The sequence below is a fragment of the Peromyscus californicus genome, unplaced genomic scaffold (assembly GCF_007827085.1).
Source record: "Peromyscus californicus insignis strain IS unplaced genomic scaffold, ASM782708v3 Scaffold_25__1_contigs__length_3188244, whole genome shotgun sequence".
Lineage (NCBI taxonomy): Eukaryota > Metazoa > Chordata > Mammalia > Rodentia > Cricetidae > Peromyscus > Peromyscus californicus.
This window is the reverse complement of record NW_026294536.1, coordinates 2,958,135-2,981,036: the sequence shown is the minus strand read 5'-3', so window position 1 is coordinate 2,981,036 and position 22,902 is coordinate 2,958,135. Positions and strand designations below refer to the sequence as shown.

The 22,902-nt window shown below is 38.8% G+C and overlaps 1 protein-coding gene across 6 annotated transcripts in view; it reads right to left on the bottom strand.

Annotated features, from left to right (window-relative positions):
- The window catches only part of Il1rap (interleukin 1 receptor accessory protein), a 142,132-nt gene that overhangs the window by 80,996 nt on the left and 38,234 nt on the right, over positions 1-22,902 (bottom strand). For all 6 annotated transcript variants that reach the window (XR_008221796.1, XR_008221797.1, XR_008221795.1 and 3 more), the window contains exon 2: positions 14,612-14,676. Coding sequence is in view for 3 of the 6 variants with exons in the window: in XM_052753880.1 (XP_052609840.1) it covers positions 14,612-14,675 (64 nt within the window). In the remaining 3 variants the exon portion in view is untranslated. The remainder of the gene's footprint in view (positions 1-14,611; positions 14,677-22,902) is intronic.

The window sequence follows — 22,902 nt, the reverse complement described above, 5'->3', positions numbered from 1 at the left end:
TAGAAAACAAGCACGGGGAGTCCTGGTGGTGTAGAAGCTCCATGTATGTTATTCACTTTGTTTCCTGTGTTAGTAGATGCCTGGGTCTTCTGCAATTATACTAAAATCACAACGGAAAAATATGTCAGAACTGACTTGGAGTCCTTGAGAACAGAATGACTAGTAGAGAACACAGGGACCAGGTCTCCATTCAGCAACTGAGTGGGAAGGTGCTGCTAGCTGCCCTCTTGACTCTTAGAACACTGATAACTGAAGAAATACTAAGAAAGAACACAAGTCCTTTCTGGGCCAAAGATTAATCACAAATGGAAACGAGGATGCCTGTAATCAAATATACACCTTCTATTGCAAAAGCTTCAATCGGAATCCCAGCACAAGGAACAGTTGGTATTTCCTCATCTACCAACTATTGACTGTATGACATCTAGTTCCTGACTTATTCAACAGAGCATCTGCTGCCTTTTCAAACATATTATCTCTTGAGATCTCTATAACAAGTCTGCCAGGAAGGCATAACCAGTATCTTCTTCATTTTCCTGATAAGTATACATCCCAGTTTGGGTTTACGTCCATGGGAACTGAAACCAGGATCATGCTCATAGCAACACTGATCACTACATCCAAACACAAAAGTAAGGTACACATCCATTAGTTGCTTGTTTTTTGATGCAACGTAGTTTTCATTAAGGATCCCATTCTACCGCCCGATATAAATTCACTGTCTGAGTGCTTTAAAAAGTATTGCTCACAGCAATAACAGCAGCAAAAGAAAAGCTGGCATGGTGGTTCATGTTTAAAATCCCAACACTTGAGAAGCTAAGACAGGAGGATTGCCACGAGTTTTACACTAGCCCGGGATGTACAGTAAGTTTTAGACCATCCTGTGATACTGAGAGAGATTATGTTTCTAAGGGAAAAAACGGCATATACGACTGTACAGTCACTTTGATGAAAAGTTTAATAGTTATTCAAATGTTAAAGATGAAGTCTTATGGCCCAGCTATTCTCTTTCTTGGTAAATAAACAAGAGAAATAAGCGTGCATGTCTATATGAAAGCTTACAAAAATGCTCATGGCAGCATTGTTCTTATAGCCACAAAGCAGAGACATCTCTCTTATCTATCAATGATAGATGGATAAACAGTAGAGTAGTATCTACTAATAAAAAGTTATGAAGCTTGGATTTATCTCAGAGACCTTTCATTAAGTGAAAACATTACATTATATGGTCCTATCACAAAAGCCACCTACAGTATTATAATTCCATTTATAAAAAGATGCTGAATAGGCAAACCTATCAAGATATAAATTGGATTAAATTAGGTTAGTTATTGATAAGGGTAGGGGGGAAAAGGGAGTAAAGAAGGTTTCTTACAGTGATGGGATGTTCTAAAATTAGATTGTGGTGGGAACTGTAAAACCAATGTGTCTGATTTTATTGTTTATAACACATGGCATCTTTGGGGAAAAACACATAATGTCTTTGGTAGACACATGGTATGGAATCCCCCAGGCCTGTCAAGAGAAAGAGCAATGGGCCTGGCAAGAGCGTGGTGCTCTTCTTTCACTGACTATCTGTGTGCCCATGGCTGAGTCACCGAACCTCTACAAGTTTGTGCTTCCTCATCAGGACAATGCTGCATTTCACAATATTGTCTGAAGGATCAAGCATTTTTTGAACTGAAAAATACTTAATTATTCTATTTGCCATTTTGATAATTAGCATATAGAAAAGAGTGTGAATATCTCTGGTACATGGTGAAAAAAAAAACATTACATATGTTTATTGGAATGGAGAAAGAAATTCAGGAAGGCTGACAGACGAAGGGAAAAGTAGTCATTTGTTTGACGCATACATAATCCATGCCTACAGAAACTGAAATGTTGACAGTTGGCTGAGCATACTCTGCAGTCTGATTTTGTCTACATGGTACAAAAACAACCAACCAAACAACCACACAAACAAACGAAAACAAAACAAGCCAGAAAACTGCCTATAGTCAATAGGAATGTTTACAAGTATAAATGAATCAGGTAAGCATATGAGTAATTTAGAGACCAAATACCCCAAATTAGCAAATGCTGATGAACATAAATGAGGAATCACTGATTGTAAGTTCTAAGTGTTTGCTTAGTTAATATTTAACTTCATTACTTTACGACTTACCTATCAAATAGTCGTTGTAGTACAGAAAAATCGATAGCTCTTGTTCCTCACAGAGCACCTAACTTAGTCGTCTGCCAAGATAATTACATGAAGAATGAAATAATTTCTGGACTAGGCAGGACATTCTTAGCAGGGTAGCTTACAGGGAGGAACTATTGTTAATGTTTAAACACCTGTCACCACTGCACCAGGTTCGCCATCCTGATTTAACCATTCAGCTCTCACTCTTTTTCCACTCCTGAAAATTAAGCCAGTCTTTATTTTTAATGAAAAGTAAAATAGAAGTGTGATCTATTAGGACAATACGTAAGTGATTTCCAGTGAGAGAATCAACACCAATGTTATTCTGCCTCCTAAAGATAGCACCAGCAGGCTCTCTACCCAGAAGCCTACCAGCGGCACTAAGTGGACTCAGTGGGTTTTAAAAAGAACACCTCTGTGGGGAAAGAAGAAAAAGGAAGTGATCTCAAAGTTGTGTGGTAAGGAATGGGGGTAGGGGATAGAAGAAGTGGTAAGGGGAGGGATCAAGGTGGGTGATCACTTTCAAAATACATTGTGCAAAATTCTCCAAGAACTAATTAAAATGTTAAACAAAAGAGAACACGAAGGTAGTAGGGAAAGAAAGTAGTGGGGAATATGGAGGTGCTGGAGGGGAGGAAGGGGGGTTGAATTTGGTCCGAACACCTTATATGTGTGTATGAAATTCTCAAACAATAAATTTAAAATAGAAAATGGGGGATGGGAAAGGGAGCATCCTGCCGAAGGTTTTCTGGAATTTCATGCTTTTGCATGTGTGCCTCTGTGGTGGGCTATTAACACGGCTGGGAAGAAAGGAGGGGACCATTGGAAGCATGGATTTTCCCATTTCTACAGGATTAATATTTTGAAAGAAGGCAATTTCAAAATGATAACAGCTTGGTAACTGGGTTAAAAAATGTCTGAAAAATTAACAATTGGAACAAAGCTGTATTTTTCCAACTCCAGGACACAGCTGATAAAGATTTAGAAAGTCTTCTGCTTTACAATAACCATTTCAAAGAAGGATTATTTATATGGAAAAAAAGTGACTACCACATCAGCAAATATAAATGTCAACTATTTCCTTAATGGCTCTATAGTATGGCACTTTACTTTCTTAATGAATATTTGCATTATTTCCATGTTACCAGTTTTAAACATCCTAGGAAAACCCAGGAATGAAAACATCTTTCTTTGGTTCTCTTCTCACAGGAAGATTCATTTCAAGGTTAAAAGGAGGTATTCTGGTGACATCTTTGCAACAAAGAACAAGGTGCCCTCCACACAGCCGTCTCACTCATCCATCACGTTCTTCTCTGTGTGTGGCTCATCACGACCTGAAGGCACCAGCTAGGACTGTATTCGTTGATGTTTGACAATTTGAGGAGTTAAAAAGAAACCCGTCTTACTGTTGTTTTTCACTTTAATTTTAACTTAAAATAAATTTTTTTGGTTTTGGTTTTGGTTTTTCGAGACAGGGTTTCTCTGTGTAGCTTTGCGCCTTTCCTGGGACTCACTCGGTAGTCCAGGCTGGCCTCAAACTCACAGAGATCCGCCTGGCTCTGCCTCCCGAGTGCTGGGATTAAAGGCGTGCGCCACCACCGCCCGACTTAAAATAAAATTTATTCTGGGTGGCCAAATTGTTATGTTCTTACTTAAATACCCAAACTTCCATTCAATTATTATTACTTTTTAATCCCAAGTGTACTTTATGTTTGTGGAATTTCTTTTTAGTGCAAAAAACTCCTTGCATTGTGATGCCATTAATTTTTGCCACATATCTATATTTTCTTAATTTTCACTTGTCATACACATGATAGCATTCTGAATTTTTTTATTGTTTTATGTGGATGGATGTTCTGCCTGCATGTATGTCTGCACCACATGTCTGTTTGGTGCCCACCAAGGCCAGAAGAGAACACTGGATTCCTAGAACTGGAAATTAAAGAACATCATGTGATGGCGTGTGTGTGTGTGTGTGTGTGTGTGTGTGTGTGTGTGTGTGTGTGTGTGTGTGTGCTGGGAATTGAAGTCAGGTCCTCTGGAAGAGCAATCAGTGCTCTTAACTGCTGGGCCATCTCTCCAGCCCTAGTTCAAAATATTTTGATGCCCCACTAATGACTTCCAAATCTTTACATTGTCAAATATATCAAATTTATTTCCTTTACCTTTAGTGATATATTTAGGAAAGCTTTTTTTAACCAATCCCAAATTCATAAAAATGTTTGATTATAGTACAATTAGAAATTTATGTCTTCACATTTGAATTTTTAATGCAATTGAGTTTAGATTTGATATAAACTTTAAGATAGAAATTTTATTTGAATAAAATGATCAAAATATATCTTTTACCACTGACCGAATATTAACCAGGAACTCTACCAACCACTATCCTTTCTTTTGGGGTCCCTGTTTTGACTTAGTTTGGGCCTCTGAAGTATTCTTACCCACTCAAGAATTCATCGAAAAACACATTTATTTTAAAATTCAGCATTTCTACACATTTTATGCCAAATGGGTTAGTTAATGATTGCCACAGCCATATCTGATGGGAACAGCAGAAGTCATGAAGCCAGCACAGCTGCCTGACAAAGATCCAGCAAGGCTGAGCCGCATGATGGCCACTGTGCCACCTTTGGTTGTCATCTCCACCTGTTGCATACTTGGGGGACTTTTAATATTTGCACAACTTGGAGATACTGGATTGATGGAAAATTTCTTATGAAGCATTTATGCCTTCTCTCAGGAATGCTGCTTCTAAGCCTCCCCAGGAAAGTCCTAAACATACTAGCCCTCCAGCTTTTAGGGAGATATCCTTAACTACTTGAAGGTCTTCCTTATGCTTTGGAGGTTGTGACACACATAAAGAAGCTAGAGTTCTCTTTATGAGGCTATGAGACATTCTTGAAACATCTGTCCCTGTACTTACACAGGAACAAGATATTCAAAACAAAGTAAACTCAAAAATCTCAACATGATTCTGTGGGCTAGAGGAGTTGGCCACAGTTCAGATTGCAAGCCTCTGCCCACTATACACTCAGGCAATTACATGACATGCACAGCAACAAAGTTAGATTAGCTGAAGTTATCTCTGTCCTATACAGAGACTTATATTGATGAACAAAGAAAGGTGTGAGAGATGATAAAAGAATGAGATATCAGGACCTCCTTTTCTTAGAAAAATTAGCTCATGCAGAGCCACTATGGTGTCATATGACCAAGGAACAACAGAATGCCAGGATAAGACATATAGACAAATTACATAAAGATATAAACATTGTGTTATGCCAGAATTTGAATAATAACTGCAGCCGCTTTGACATGAGGATTTTTCTTGGGCAGTCTGACCATTAAGAGTTAATAATACACTGCTTGAGACATGGCAATATGCCTGGGCTGGCTTGGAAATTTTATTTTGGTCTAGCATCCTTGAAGCAACCAGAGCTTCCAGCCTGAGAACAGGCTGTCATATGTCTCTAGATTCTTAAATATTGAGTTTTGGGTTAATGGGTAAAAATGGTAACTCTGTTTATCAATGATGTCAAAACTTGAGGAAAAATGATTGGAAATAATAACTGTTCTGTCATAGTTTATTGGTGATGAGCAAAAAGAAGTGAGACACATGTCCAAAAAAAATGATACGATCTTTGTTTTGGAACATCATGAATGTATCCCTGCTTACTAACCTCTGTATAAATAAAGAAGCACTCTGGCTGCTAGTCAGTCAGGCTGTAGAATTCTCCCAACCACCATGGCCTGGCTCACTCCTCCTCCCCTGTCAACTCCTTACATCCTCTGCAGGGACCTACTCCCTGCCAGGGATGGCTCCAGGCAAAAGATCTTGCCCACCATGTTGAAGAATACCCAAGTGTTCCCGAGTCCATTTTCTATATAATATTAGCACAAATATTTAATAACTTAGATGGATGATACCAGACCCCTGCTCAAATCCTTCAGTATATTCTCACTACATTAATGGAAACTGTCAGAACATCTATCATATTCCCTGAACCCTGGATACTTCCTTTTCAACCCACATCTTTTACTCCCTCCAATCAGTGAAGCTCCAGTAACATTGGCAGAATGAGCCTATGCCTCAAGGCATCCCTTGACACTTGCTGGCCTACTCCTATTCCTTGTGTATTGCACACAGCAGATCTTTATCACCCTTCAACTCTTAATAGAAGAATGATATCGTCCTAAATAAATCCCTCTTTCCTGGCTACCAGACAAGGAAAGCATGATTGCAGCTGACGTTCCAACTAGATAATGCTCTGTGAATGACCACTGTGAGATTTTTATAAATTCTTTGTTTACTTCATTCCTTCAGTCTCAGCCTATCCCCCAAACTGTAAACACCCTGACACTAGAGAAAATTCCTGCTCTATTAACCAGCACAAATAAGCAGAATTTTGACCTCATAATCACACAGTATAAATGAGTGGATGGATGAATAAATGAATCAGGGGATCAATTCAAAATGCCTCAATTGTTTTCCCACTTCAATTATCCAAAGCTTTGCATGTAAGAGGTGCCCTAAAAACATCTGGTGAACAGGGGTTTATGTTTCATCATGAAGTTCCAGCCTCCCTAGAAGTGGGGAGGAAGGAATACTGAAGGGGAGGGTTCACAGACTGGGATGCACAGATATTTGGTCTATTTCTATTAATAATAAGACAATATAATAAACAAAATAAAAAGGATACTTATGTGGGGGGAAAAAAGGTATTACATGCTTTAAAAATGAATAGATGGTCTACTGAATTCTGCGGACTCCAGAGGGTTTATGTTTGACCCGATACTGGGGTTTCACTTTGTTAAGTTTTTCTGTAAGTAAAGCAGCCTACCTGTGAATGGATGGATGATAATCTCTCCAGCCCAATTTTTTTCTGTGCACCTGCCAAGTCCAGGTCACAGTTATTCTAGCTGTTTTGTTGCCACACATAAAAAAATGACAGTTTCTGAGAAGCATAAACTATTCCAATTCCATCAGAAATAACCTAGAACTTGGAGTGAAACCACAATGAAATTTCAAAATTCACACCCAATCACTGCCAAAGTCTGCAGAGAGAAACTGGCATTTTTAGAATGAAAAGAATTTTCTAGAACTATACATTTACTGGGAACAAAAAAAAATACGTTTCTGGGCTGCATGTTAAACATCACTTATGAAGTTCCTGACATCTCGGAGGAGGAACAGAGCCTACAGTAGTTGGGTAAAGAGGAAAAGCCATGCGCTGTGGTTAGCTTCTTTGAGGTGACCCTGAAGGAGACCAAATGACTAATCCCAGAGCATCCTTGTAGCATTCTGAAGCTAACAGTCCCAGCCCCACCTCCACACAAACCCATAGGCTTCATACTGAGACATTATTCATGTATTCAACTGCAAATGTGTTCTTGCTCAGAACTTCCATCCTTTAGGAAATGTTCACACACTTGAAAACATTAACTCCATTCTGAATTAAAAAAAAACAAAACAAAACAAAACAGAAATATGCCGTGTATGTCTTAAGAAGTGCTAAGCAAACAATTTGTAAGAGAATTTGCATTATAAATATACATCTATGTTCTCTTCTTTGTTCATTGGTAGGGAATTACTTTTCAAATGTGTTTTCTAGGTCTTCAATTATTGACAGGTACCTTTGGTTGGCATATTTTAAAAATAAAATATCTTAATTCAAAGAATTCAGTGCTAGCATGGTACATTTAAATACTATGCAAGTTGAACAGAAATACTGTTTTATTCCTCACTAGCTGTAGTGAACTTGGAACAATTATTTCACTTTACTGAACCTGCAGTATGGGTAAAGACAGAAGGAAACATCCCTCTAATCCAACAGTACTGATGTATATCACATTGTATACACTGTAGTTCAATTAATGTTATTTCCTGTATCTTCCTTTCTTTGAATAATACACACACACACACACACACACACACACCATAGTGTTGTTATGTATTCACAGACCATTGAAAGAGATATCGTCATGTTTATCTTAACATGATCCCCCTTTCCTTCAATGATTAAACATTTCAATATCATGTAATGTCTTATGGTTCCTGCTGCCATCATCAGTTATCACTTCATTCAGGATGAGATGAACTTTTTTAATAACATGGTATTTAAAGTTATAAAGGTAGGATAATGAAGCCTTTGCTTTAATGAAGCAACTAAGAACAATAGCTTTGTCTTCTCTTTTTCCCTGAAAGCCCCTTAGCATCTCTCTGACATTATATGTAATGAGAGGGAGGGATTCCTCCAACACTTCCATTTACTAATTATTCCATTGCCATTTCCAAATTTTCAACTATTCTCCAGACAAAGCTACATTCTGTGTCTAGACCTCACTAGAAACTGAGTTCATACTCAACCTTCATCAACACATTACCTCTAGCAAAGATTGCCCTGCACTAACTGTAAGCAGTAGCAGTTTGCTTTTGCTTCTAAAACATGAACATGCAAAAGATGATCCAGGGTCCTACGCTGTCTCCTGCTGTCATCTCTTCCATTATGAGTGCCAAGGCCATGCAAAGCTCTAGGGACTGTCAATCTCTGCTGTTTATTTCCTTCAGAGGCAAACTGTTTCTGACTGACAAAGCCTTTTCACTGGAGATGAGGACAGCTCGCACAGCTTGGGCGGGGGGAGGGGTACACAATGTCAGGGAACTTCTGTAGCATCTACCAGATAAATAGCCTCCCATCATTTTAATGCAAGAAGAAATAAGAATGTTTAAAAGAAAAAAAAATATGTTCAAAAAGGAAAGCATTCAATGCAAAGCTTTGGGTAAATTTGAATATTTGGGTATAGTTAAAATGGTTCCTGAAATCTGAAAAAGCATGATGGTAGATTTATATCAAACTACAGTTATGTTAGTAAAAGAGCATCCTTGTATCTCTATTTTTTAATCTGTGTTTTCATCTCTATCACTTTCAATCTTTCTTTTTCTTCTCTTTCTTCTTCATTCTCCTCCCTCTCTTCTCCTTTATCTTCCTTTATCTTGAGTGAACAATGAAAAATTCTGGAGAGCCACTTAAAATCAAACCATGGATGTCAAAATATCCTGCATAAGAGAAATTCAATTTTCTCTAGGAGACCAAATAAATCAAGAGCTCAAAGAAAATTAAAAATTAGGAGGGCAAAATTAATGTTTTCTCTTGGAACAAAAAGCAAAACTCAGTTTATTAATCAGCATTTGAGCAGCCTGAAATCCCAGAGAATCCAGAGAAAAACATACATGCATTTAAAACTAATGTGTTGATGTGTCTGAGCCATAAGCAAGTCTGTGGTAAATAATTAAAAATTGCTTCTCCAAGTAAAAAAGGATAAATGAAACTACCTAGAGTAATAGTCAATTATAGATGTGAGCCACTTGGGAATAATAATCTGTATATCTATGTTGCTTGAAAACACAGTAAGGTTTTGTTGGCTATAAGTTAACTTGTGTGCACATCAGAATCAAAGCACAACTATAACAAATTAATAAATAGTAATATGGATATAGGAAAGTTACAAGTGGCTAATGGGCACTTGGGTTTCCTGTGTCCTCTGAGGTGTGTGCAATCTCCCTACTGCCTCTCAAGCAGGGAGGCAAAGCAAGGCAATTCTAACATCTGCTCTTAGGGGTCTGTACAGCAGATACTTGGAGGTATTGGTTGTGGTTCCTTTTTTTTAATGTAACTATTTTCTATGTCTCTCAAAAACAAAGTGCAAGAATCGTGTTGCTACTTTGGGTGTAAATCTATTTTATTCCCTGAAGAATTTAATCAGCTAAACTGAAAAGAAAAAAATGTTGAAATGAAGAATGAACATTGGCAGAAGCAGGCCTGCCAGTGAGTTGCCACTAAAGCAAAGCCTGGGAACTTCCAAATGGATTGCCATTGGGGGAAAACCTAGACTGCAGAAAGAGGAGAGGAGATGGAAGCCATGGGGATTCCAAGGGCACAGTAATTCCTATGAACTCAGCCTTCCCATCTACAAGCACAGGCACTTGTGAACGTCCTCCAGAAACTGTAGTTTCTTCTAACCAACATGGCCATAGGAGGAAAGAATCAGGTCATTTTTCCAAATACAAAATTATCACTGGGACACAGAAGCTCTTTATTTGCAGAGTGAGCACCAAACCAATAAATTGTGGCACACAATTCTCTTCTAAGCCTACATAACACTCACCCATAGGAAGTAAAAGTAACTGAAAAATAAGTAGCCGAGTGTTTTAAAACACAAACGCAGCTTCGATATAAAGGAGTAGTGAGATCTGTTCTCAGAAGCAGGCTTTAAAGATGGGGTGAAACTTTGTAACTCCAGATGACCTTTAGGACTAAGAATAAAATGGAATGATATTCTTCATACATTCTCCAAATGTTTGAACAAAATTGCATAGAAACGAAGTGTTTAGTATGAGTAGCTGTGGGCAACAGAGACAGGACTGAATGTCACAAGTACATCTGAATGTGGAGTGTTTCAAAAATGCATATTCAAATAAAATGAGGCCATTGAGTCTGGCAACAAATTGGATTCTTGCGAAAAGCTGGAAGAATCATTACAGAGAATTAAGAATATTATATGTCTGGTTAATTTTTGGTGCCTGATGGTTTTGTTATTTATTTGCAGCTTTTTGAAAATAAGTTTATCAAAATAATAATTTTCAATGTAAAAATATTATATGTCCCTACAGAAGTAAAACAGAATTTTAAAGCATAATTATTTGAGAATTTTGGACAGTATATTTTTATTACATTTGCCTCCAACTCCTCTCCATAGCTTCTCTCAGAACCATCCTATCTCCCTACCAAACCCCGACTTCATGCTATCTTTGTTTTTGTTTTTTAACAACTCATTGGCTCCAATTTTGCTGCCCATATACTTATAAGTGTAGAGGAGCCATCCACTGTCTCATGGTTGCCCTACAAGGAGTCTTGAAGAACTGACTCTCCCAGATGCCTATTTTTTAATAGGACCTACATAGAAAATTATTTTGATCTGGCAGTGTTCAAGTTCACCATCCTGAACACTATTTTCACTTTCTCTCCAAACTTGGAGTCAGAGGGTCCAACCCAAGACTTACTCCTACTCTGAGGTAGCTTTAGCAGTTCTGCTTTCTATCCTGTAGCCAATGGGAAGCAAAGCAAAGAAGAGTGATGATATGAACTGGCATTTTCCGTTTGAATTCCTGTAAGCAGGAACCCCTTCCCGCGAATAGTGGGAATGCTGAGAACGCTAACAAGAAAAAAAAAGGGGGAATGCTGAGGTTTGAAATCAGAATTGCAGTGATTTTCCTTCAGAAGAACATGGCCCAGAGGGAAGGGTAAAGATATAACTGCTTAAGTAGGCAGCACAGACGCCTGAGCAGGCAGTTCCTCAGTAGTGAGTGAGTGACTCCCTCGCAACAGCGTCCCATTACTCTTCCATCACAGCCCTCTCTCTACGTCATTTATATTCCAGTAGAGCCCAAGCTACTAGCGAACCGTATTTAATAAAACTAACAGGAGTCTTAGGAACTGAAGAATGAGCAGAGAGTGCAGCTACGCTGAACACTAGCTGTGCAGACTTAATTCGTTTAACCACATGGGACTTAAGTTTCTGTTGGGAAAGCTGGAGCTACAACAGCCATGATCTGGGTATGAGAGCCAAGTAACACTGAGCATGCAAACTGGAAATTGCTTTTAAGGTCATTCACTAGCGTAATTATCCAAGCATTAATCCATTAATAGCAAGTATATTTGTTTTGTCATTATTATTGTTATTATTATTATTATTAATTTGGATGAAAATGTTTCTTTCTCATTTTTGAAGGTATGAGGAAAGCAGAGTTCACCTATCAGAAGACCACATCTTGAAGTCAGAATTTTGTGCTTTGAAAGCCAGTCCACTGCACAGGAACCTCATTGTAGGACAGTAAACTTTGGGTCCAGAGCACCAAATCCCTGACTTGTGTCCTAGGAATATACAGTCCTCTAGAGTGCTCAAGATATTTCTGTTTTGTTGCTTATGTTAGTGTGCACTTCCAATATCAGGAGAAAACTGGAGCACAGAGAGCATCATGGGAGACCAACAAGTTGGCCAACATCCCCATCCCTGTCAAAGGTGATACCTTCATGTGAAGAGGTAGACCGATCCCCCCCAAGATCGCCATGATCCCTTTTATCCCCAGAGCCAGTCGCCCCTTTCATTTTTGTCAACAACACTTCCTTTTTGTTCCCCTTCCTCCAATGAGGAAGTGCGGCACAGACACAGACACAATACACCTCTTCATAAGGACGGCATGAGTGTGTGCCAGATGGGCCGAGGGGATTACAACATGTTTCCTCTCCCATGGTGACTCAATGGGGTTGGTATGAGAACTCATCTTATTCAAGAAGGCAGCTTCCCCTGACAGAATTATGAGTCACAGTTCCTGGGGAGAAAGTGCACTTATCAACAGCATTTGGGGGAAGGGGATCTTTGGGTGAATACAGTAAAGGTCATTCAGAAAGGCAGTGCTGCCAGGACTGTTGGGCAGGCAGCAGACCTCCCAAACTTCTGGAGGCTTTGATCTCTCAGCAGCAGTAGCGTGGTCATCTCTCAGTTTAGCTTCCAGGTGTGGCACTTGACGCTCTAATGGGAATTATTAGTGTGGATTTAAAGAGTGCCAACAGGAAACTGTCCAGTTTGAGAAAGAGGGCTTCTGAACAGATATTTTTTCATCTATTTATCATGTGTGTACTGAGTACCTACTGTGTCTCTATGTATCAATCATCATTCCAAGTGTTTGGGAAAACCAAACAAAATGAACAAATCTATGTCTCCAAGTACCTTAAAATCAGAGAAGGGGTAATGACAAAGGGAAAGAGGAAGGAGACATGGAATGAGGAGAGGGAAGAAGGTTGGGAGGAAGGAAAAAGATGGGAGGAAAGGATAAGAAGGAGGGGTTCAATGGCAAATAACAGAAAAGAGGTACAATGAAGAGCGCTGATAGAACATTAGCAGATGATGGGAGATGTTAAAGCAATGCTAATGGGTGGAGGGGAGTGATTGGCAGGGTTATTTTAATTAGAAATGGTCAAGGAAAGCCTCTGTGAGAAGATAACATTCAATCAGTACTAAGTCAAGTGAAAATAAATTATAGTCCGAGATTTTCATCATCATATTTAAGAGTCTGTACACCAATTCCCTTCCGATCAAATGAGACAAGTACCCAATAGATGCTGGTATATTAGTGTGGCCCAGCTGTATGCTAGCACATCCCAGTTGAATACTAGGCCTGGTTAAAATACAGCCTTTCCTCTGTGAAGTCCCAAAGGGCCCACAAGTTTAGATATTATCTGTTCTTTCAGCTGTACTCTGTCCTAGTTACACCCCGTCTTTAGAGTTATTTTTGGTTTCTAATACAATGCTCTAAGTGGCATAGAAAAACTGAAATGCACCCAGCAACGACGATCAGGATGGTAGGAGGGCTGAAATTCATGCCAAGTGAAGAAGAGTTGAAGGTACACATTGCAGAACACTGGGGTCATGGTTACATAATGCTGATTTAACACTTCCAAAGAGTTCTCACAGAGAATAGCCATTAAAGCAATGACAGTCAAAGCATAGCCCATGGTGTTCACAGGAATTATACATAGGGATCTTTATTAAAATTAGGAACCCTAGGGTCCCTGTATAAAAAAAACCAAAGAACCTGTGCTTTAGGTATTTTCTTTTTCATTCATGAGGCTAAATTAAAGAAGTATATGGAAATGATAGAGACTAATTTCAGCCCGATGTGAAAGAAGTTTTATAAAAATTTGATGAATCAAAAAATAAAACAGTCTGCAATTATAGGTTCGCTAGGTAGAGCAAACCGGGGTGACGATGAGAAGTAATTTAGAGATGAGAGGAGACATCAAAAGATGGGCTTTTGAATACCCAACCTATTCTACATGGGATCCAGGACCATGGTGACTAAGTTTGTGAATCAAACTCAATAAAGATCTTGGTAGGGTCCTCTTACAAAGCATATCCAAAGACAGAGCCTTCCAACAAATCCAAATTTGTTGCCTATATGGATGCAGCTTGATCAGAACCATTGTCTGTCTTGTTCTCAGCATCCCAGGGGGCTGCTGGCAAATGAGTCTTCTCCAGTGCTCGTTTGAATTTGGGAAATAGGTCGTGCTATATCCCTGACATTACCTCCATAGGATTTAAGGCAATAAGAAGGAGAAATATCCTTGGGGTATAAAGTTAAGATTCCCCTGTGTTTATATAGATCAGCCCTCTTCCTAAGTGTTCTAGTCCCTCTCATCCCCAAATTCTATGGTTCTTTCAGATACTTGATTCTACACAACTGCAGAAGACCATGGAACAAAACCAACATTGTGTTCTTTTAAGTTCACTATCAGAAAGAGTGGACACATGATCCTGTATGTTATCTTAATTTCAATTATTTACCAAGTGCCACATACTCACCTGAGGCATGACTCTGAAGGATCCCATAGAAGTACAGACTCATCAAACACCACAGTAGTCCCATCCTGTCAACATAAATAAAAAGATAAGGGAGGGTAGTTCTTCCCTGGAGAGTTTTAATAATCACTGGCAATGCATGCTAACTCTAGGTTAAGAACTGTCCCAAGGGTTTTACAATATTAACAAGTTTTATTGCCAGAACAAACAACAAAATTGATAGGCATTGTTTCATATTGTCATTTGCCTTTGAATCCCCAAAATGCATATAGATAAACTCAAACAAGTTTAAATAACATAACTGAGATCCCTTGGCTAGAAAGTAGTCCAGCCGTCATTAAATTCCAGCTGTGAAGCTCCAGAACTCCCTGCTAATCACTGAACTATAACTACTACATTTAAAAAAAATGTTCATCTGGATTTTTTGACCTGGAGTCACACTTCTGGCAGATGAGTTTGACCCTCTTACCCTTTTTTAAGTTCCCTTGTCTAGTCTCAGCAGGAAATATGTTACGATCCAGGTACTTTTCCATCTTAGTGATGAATGGAAAGTCTAGAGACCCTGGATTCAGACATAGTCTGCAGTCAACCACACAGAATTTATATCATCAGGAAATATGGAAACCTCCTGCCCTCACTGCTCTTGCTTATCCACTGAAAAGACAAATGGCAAGGCAGTAATCTTTGTGGTCTTTAGCTTTCTAATGACAACCAGCAGGAACTGCCAACTAGCAAGACCATGCTCCTATATTTGGATGTGTAGTCTTTAATGTCGGAGATTTAACGACTCTGAAAAGTACATCTTTTCCTAGTCCTCTGGACCTGCCTGGCCAATGGGAAAATGTCTACAGGGTTATAAATACAGAAATATGGGATGACTCAGAAATTCCAGGCTCATGACTTCTGTCTTCTGATTGATGAAAGCATCCATACAAACGTGTTTGGAGACATCTGGTAAGTTGTCTACATCATACTTCTAGAAAGCAGCAGAGATGGGATTTTTTTAAATTTTATTTTTAAACTCTCATCAAGCACAGGGAACCACATCCCTAAAATGGCCAAAAAGAATACTTGACAGTATGACATAAAGCATCAAAATGGGCCACTTTTAAGAGTACTACATGGAAATAAAGGGTATAAATTGGTATAATCCAAACTACTTAGGCTGTATTGTACATCCTAACACAAAATGCAAATTACTACCCCTATCATTTTTCATAACAACAGACAACCAAAAACTTCTAGTTCCTTCTTCAGCCTATCTCTATAACAAATCATACATGAGTTTCTCACAAGAGGAATTACAAAAAAAAAAAAAACACAAACAAAAAACATTTTATCTCAGCTATCAATTGTCCTTTTCTTTCTGAACAACTGCTTTCCAATCCTCACATCATTATCTTAGGGAAATTTAGTTGTATCCATCTATCACTCATTCATTCAATAAAACACTCTGAGGGCTGGAGAGCTAGCCTGGTGGCACAGCACTCTTCCATAACATATTCAGTACGCAGAGCTTGAGCCACAGTACCATCTTCCTCCCAAAAGTATTACAAAATTTTTATTAATAAATTACAATAATCTAACTGCAGTGTATTCTAGTATGCATAATGCAGAGCCTTTTATAAGAGTACTTTTCTCCAGTCAATAAACCCATAAAGACCACCTCAGTGCTGTCAACTGTGTATAAGATATACACATGCAGACCCAGACTAGAAATATGACTTATCAGACAGAGGGTATAGTAGTAAGCTGAGTCTTATGGGAACTTAAAACATGTACCAAAAGAATAAATGGCAGTACAAAGCCAAAAAATGATAAAAGAAATCAACCAATCAATATGATTGAAGATGAGCCCAAGACTCTGTGAAGACTAAACAGAAGGTGCTTTCACACTGAGCAAGGACTGGTTGGTTATTAGGAATCAAGGCAGAATGAAAATATGGGGAAATGGGGCTCTTGGAGAAGAATATTCACAGATAAAGAAAATATGAAACATGGTTATAAAATAGTCTAATAATGATTCTGTTTGGCTCAAGTACAGAGTACTAGAAAAAGAACTAGAGATGATTTTATTGGAAGTCTGAAAGGGCTGGAGATAGAAAATGCCAACTCTGTGAATGGCATGCTAAAGACATGTGATTTAACTTATAGAGCAAACAAGATAACTGATGTTTTCTGAGTAGAGGAGTGATAAAGTGATATAGGAGTGATCAGCTTAGGCCTTAGGGAAGTCACTCTGCTAGACACAAAATGGAAGAATGGCCACTAAAGGCTGTCTTGGAGTCATTTTGGATCCTGAGTTTGTCATCACAATAATTGCTCTCCTGCTAGATTTTTTGTCATTGACACACTTGCTCAGCATGCCACCTATGTCCTCACTCAAGTCATTAATAAAAGCAATTAATAATTCTGCATCAATCCTTGTCAGCAACAGCAATAAGATACTGCACTGCAGATTCAGAGCACAGCAGTTTCAGCCCCACTGCTCAGCGCTATTAAAGTATTCTGGCCTTCCTCATTGCTTTACACACACACACACACACACACACACACACACACACACACACACACACACACAAACACACACACTCTTTGGATTTTACCAATTTCCTGTTTATAAGTTGTTAAATTTCTAGAGCAACACGTAGAAGACATTCTAATTAGTGTGATTGAGGACCTTAATTGATATTCCCAAGAGTTACTGGATTATGCAGGATGGAGCAAAGTCAGGTCACCAACAGAGAGCTAATCCAATGATAACCTTTGTTCAAACACAAATCCAGGGTCAACCTTGCCCTGTGATGAATAAAACATCAAGCCTACAAAACAGAAATTGGATTGTGCAGCATGTTTTGACAAGCTAAAGGTACCAAGGTTATGGGAGATGGCTGACTGGCCTGAACCCTTTTAAAAGGTGATAGTTCATTTAATACTGACTCACATTCAACCTTGGAATTTTGTTACTGGGAAAAAAAGGAATACACTTTCAGTTGTTGTTTCTTAGAGTAAAGGGGCATTGAATCAGAGCTGGAGAAACTTGTAGAAGGCAGGGGGACTGTCTACTAATGCAAGAGCTCACAGTGTTTGAATTATAGTTAGCTTTACCTAACTGTGGTGGTGTCTTGTGGATCCTGCTCTTGCTTCAGATAATAGAGACCTACATATATTCCTGGACAGCCTTTCCTTTTACTCATTTCATTTCCTATCATAGTCCCCAGCCCTTTTGTATCAGTACTTCTCTGGTATTCAATGACATTGTTTCTTAATATACCAACTTGGATGCATATATCACTTAGCAAGCATTGTTTCAAATGCATGTTTAATTCTACATAGGCTTAAAAATGTTATCGAGGATTTACTTTCTGCTCACCACTTTTATACCTACTTCTGTATGAGAAACCTTTCATTGGCCATATTCTCTGGGCCTAATAAGCTTCTGGATCTCCTAGGCTTTGAGTTAGCCATCACAGATTCTCTCCCTGGACCAGCATCCCTGATTTGTTGCCTCAATGCTGTTTGTCACAAATTTGCTTAGTTTTCCTTTTGCACAATGGCACTTCCCCGAGCCACAGAGTGATGTTTTTTTGTTTGCTGACTCTGTCTATAACTGTATGCTCACAGAATGGTCACTCTTTAAAGTTCACCAGGATGGCCGGACTCAGACCTTCAGCCTGGCCTTCGTCAGTTTTCCTACCCAGGAATCTTACTGTGTCTCCTATAAGGTCTTTCTGTAAACTGGATAAGCCTGCTGTGGCTATTAATCTGATTTTACTTGCTTCGTTTCTGTCCTTTGTAATGATTTAACCATGGAAAACTTGGCCATTACCACCAAAGCACAAATCTTAGATGGCCAAACCTACGCAAGGTGAATACTACTACCAAACCACTTCCCGCAGGCCTAAGCTATGTTCATCAGTTCATCTATGTTTTCCCTTTCCATTCTTTAGGTTTTCCATTAACACACAACTAAGAGATGACAAGCAAACTTCCATCTCATTTTATAAAAAAGGATAATGATGTTTATTAAGGAATGAAGACTGGTTTTCATCCATCTTGTATTGCCTCACGGATTTTTTTCTGACCCAGAAGAGGATCTCTGTGAGACAATTTCATGAGCCAATATTCATCACTAAGCAAACTTTCAAACAAACTAACATGAAAGTCACTAATTATAGGTACTATGAAAGAAGTGTGCTCTGCCTTTCCTTCTTAGGAACAAAGCTATAGCACATGAGTGCAATAAAGAACAACCTTCTGAGGACTCTAAAATACCAACAACTGAGTAATCTATTTAAATACATAGAGGATATTCACCCAGATAAGTCATGTCATGTGTGAGCAGTCAGATCATAGAATCTTTAAAGGACATGAGAGGACAGTCCTTACCCATAGGGTCCAATCAGACATAAAAACGGAATTAAAGGGGGAAATCTTCAAAAGTGAGGAATATAGTTCTAAATAATTCGTGGGTAAAAAGAAAATCTCCAAGGGAGATTAAAAATGAGTTTGAAGCCAGGCGGTGGTGGCGCACGCCTTTAATCCCAGCACTCGGGAGGCAGAGCCAGGCGGATCTCTGTGAGTTCGAGGCCAGCCTGGGCTACCAAGTGAGTTCCAGGAAAGGCGCAAAGCTACACAGAGAAACCCTGTCTCGAAAAACCAAAAAAAAAAAAAAAAAAAATGAGTTTGAAATATCATACCAACTATGAAACTATGCTTAGAAAATAATTTGTTGTATTAATGACATTGTTCTAGAAAGAATAGTATAAAGTGAGCAAAGTCTACCTTAAGATCTAGCAAAAAAGAGACAAATAAACTAAGAAAACAAAACACGAAACAAACAAAAATCATAACAAGTAGAGATCAAAGAATTTTAAATGAGTAAAAGTAGGGAAAAAAAGTAAAATGGGTTTTCTGAAAAGAAGGAAGAAACTGATGTATCTCTGGGCAGGTAAAGCAAGAAGAGAAAGAACACACATAATACAGGAATGAAAGCAGAGATATGTCTACTGACTCCTGAGACATTAAACATATAAGCTAACGCTATAAACTTGGGTATACAAATTCCATAACATAGATGGAATGGACCAATATCTTGAAAGACACAAACTTACAGCATTCAGCTAAAATGAAATGCAGCCTGATTAGTCCTTCAAACACTGAGGATATGAAAATGTATTCATCTCTAGAGCTTTGAGAGGAACACAGCCTTGATCACACCTAGATGCCAATCTTACAAGAGTGAAAAACAGAAACAAGTGCATTGCTCTTTCTCTGTCTTTCTGGCTCACAGAAACTGTGTAGCACAATGGTGTATTGTAGTTGTCGCTTTGTTTATCTATTTGTGTCCAGAGTTTTCCTTTCTGTATTATTAATGCTTTAAGAACCTGTTTTGATCATATTCAATACCAAGTCTTCTCTCAACTCCTCCCAGATGATCTATCCCCCAATTTCATGTCCTTTATCTTTTTTTAATTAACTTTTGCTGTTTTAATGAAGTATCTACCCTAATTTCTGCCACCCATATGCTCCTGGGTGTGGGACCATCCACTAGAGCCTGGATCATGGTCAATCTACTATGATCAAGGATGAAGGAAAACTGACTCCTTTAACTGTCCACAGCTTCTCAGGGGCAGGAACTCATGAATTCCTTGCTCCTCTTTGCTAGACTGTTGGTCGGCTTAATCATGTGCAGATTTCCAAAGCGACTGTAAGTTCTTGAGTACAGCAGTCCTGTCACATTCATAAGATACTGCTTCAGTCTGGCCTCCTCAACCTCACACTCTTACAATATTTCATTGAGAGGACATTGGTTTTGTCCATTCTAATGGACAAGTTTTGTTAATTCCAACCAAAATGTCAGAAAGATAGCTTTATATATAGATAGATGATTTACATGGAAGAAAGGAGCAGGGCCCTGTAATAGGAAACAAATTTTTAAAATAATGATAATGTTGGAGGCATCACACAGTAAACAACCTAGCCTTGAAATATTAAAGCTTTGAATAAAAAAAAACAAAAACCTTTACCAAAAACAATATGCAGTAGGCAAATAAACACAACAAAGGATGTTCAAGATCACTGCCCTTTAGAGGAACGTAAATTAAAATCACAATAAATTAAAACTACTACTATAACTTGTCAAAATAGCTAATATACAAATAAAAATAAAACTGAAAATACCTAGGGCTGAAAAAGATAGGAAGTAGCTCGAAGTGTCCTGCTGGTAGAGATCAGACTATAAAACAGTATGGAAGACTCTTGCAAAGTTAAAGAACAATCCTGCTATATGACTCCACACATTCTCACTCTCAGATCTTTCCTCTTTTAGAAATAAAAACTATGCACATACACACACACACACACACACACACACACACACACACACACACACACCTTTACATGAAAATTTGTAGTTCACTATTAACTGCTTAAAACTGCAAACAACTCAAATGTCACTCAATATATGAACTGATTGACAAGCTTTGGAGCATACAGAAAAAGAATACTATTCAGCAATCCTAAATAATGAGCATTAGTTAGTATATGTTAAGGAACTTGGGTGAACTTCAAAGGAATTCTGTTAAATGTAAGAAGTCATTCTGAATGGGCTACACACGGCATGATTCCATTTCCATAAGATTCTCAAAAGGATAGAACTGGTGGGACCTGGACCAGATATTGAGGGTTGGGGTGGTAGAACAGTGTATCTGTAAAGGAGCTGTTTAGTGGCATGGATCACTTGAAAATCCTGGCTGTGACAATGGCTCTGGGGCCCAGGACACAAGCTAAAATCCATTGTCTTGGTTTCATTCCCATCACTGAGATAAAATGCCCTGACAGTGAGCCATGTAAGGAAAAAAGAGTCCATTTGGGCTCATAGTTTGAGCTTATAGTCCATCACTGCAGGGAAGTGGAGGCATTAGGAACTTCAAGAAGCTAGTCATATTACATCTGCAGTCATGACCAGAAAATGTTGAACACGTGCTCAGTTTATCTTGTCCACTTTACATCGTCCAGAATTTCCTGCCAAGAAAATGGCCCCCCCCCGTCCACACATAAGATGAGTCTTCCCACACTGATTAACTAATAAGTATAATCTCTTGGGCCACTAAGACATCTCAGTGGCTAAAGGCAGCTGCCACTTGATGATAGGAACCTGGCCAATTGAGTTCAAGCTCCAGCACAAAGTTGCCCTCTGACATACACACACACACACACACACACACACACACACACACACACACACACACATCGTGGCACACAAGCCCACACATTAATCTATACACACACAAATAACAAACATAATACATTTTAAAAAAATACAACCCCTTACAGACATTCTCAGAGGCTAACCTTAAACATGGCAATCCTTCATAGGCATAGCCAGAGTCCTGCCCCCAAGTTTGAAGTTGACAATTAATGGTAACCATCCTATCCACAAAAATGTGCTTCAAAACAGGTCAATTTTATTATATACCTATTAAATATACTTCAAGTTCCATGATTCTTCTTTTAAAAACTGATAAATTAGTTGTGAGGTCTTAATAAAAGCTGTTTTAACCTAAATATACTGGTTTCTATTTTCAACATTCACTTTCAAAATAACAGTGCTGTCATTAAGCACTGAATGTTCCAGAAAAGTTCAGCAGTAGATGTAAAGAGAGATCAATGAACTGTCCTCAACTTGAAGCTCACCAAAGCCAGTGCTTCTAACCTTTCCTGATGAAACATCAGGGTCAAAGTTCTCACCAGAAAGTATTAGCACACTCTAGGACATCACTTTCCCCACAGTTTCAAAACACTGGGAACTTTGAGAGGACGGATATAATGCACCACCTGCCATCTTCTGAAGCTTGGAATAGAATATGAGCAGAAGGCCTTCATGTTGGGCTTTCATGTTTTGAATAACAACGTGTTCTGAGAGGTGAGGGAGGACATATCACCATGAGGGCTCATCTCTGTCACACAGAGTAGAAGCAGGTTTGCAGTGAGTGGAGGTGAAAGAGGAGTTTAATAGAATGCTGGACCTGGGCTTGCAGGTTTGACTTCACGTCCCTGAACACCCTGAGAAGAGAGGTGAGGTGCAAACACCTGATGAAAGGTGTCCACTTCAGAAGAATGGGAACCTGCTCTTTCTCCAGAACCAATTTCAGACTGGACTGCTAGAAGTTCACGGACACTTTCAAGCAAAGGTGGGAGTGCTTTATGCGCTTTCTCTCCAGTATGTAGACACTCCACACTCAAAATTCATATTAGGGACGCTTAGGTTGGCAGATGACAAACACTGACAT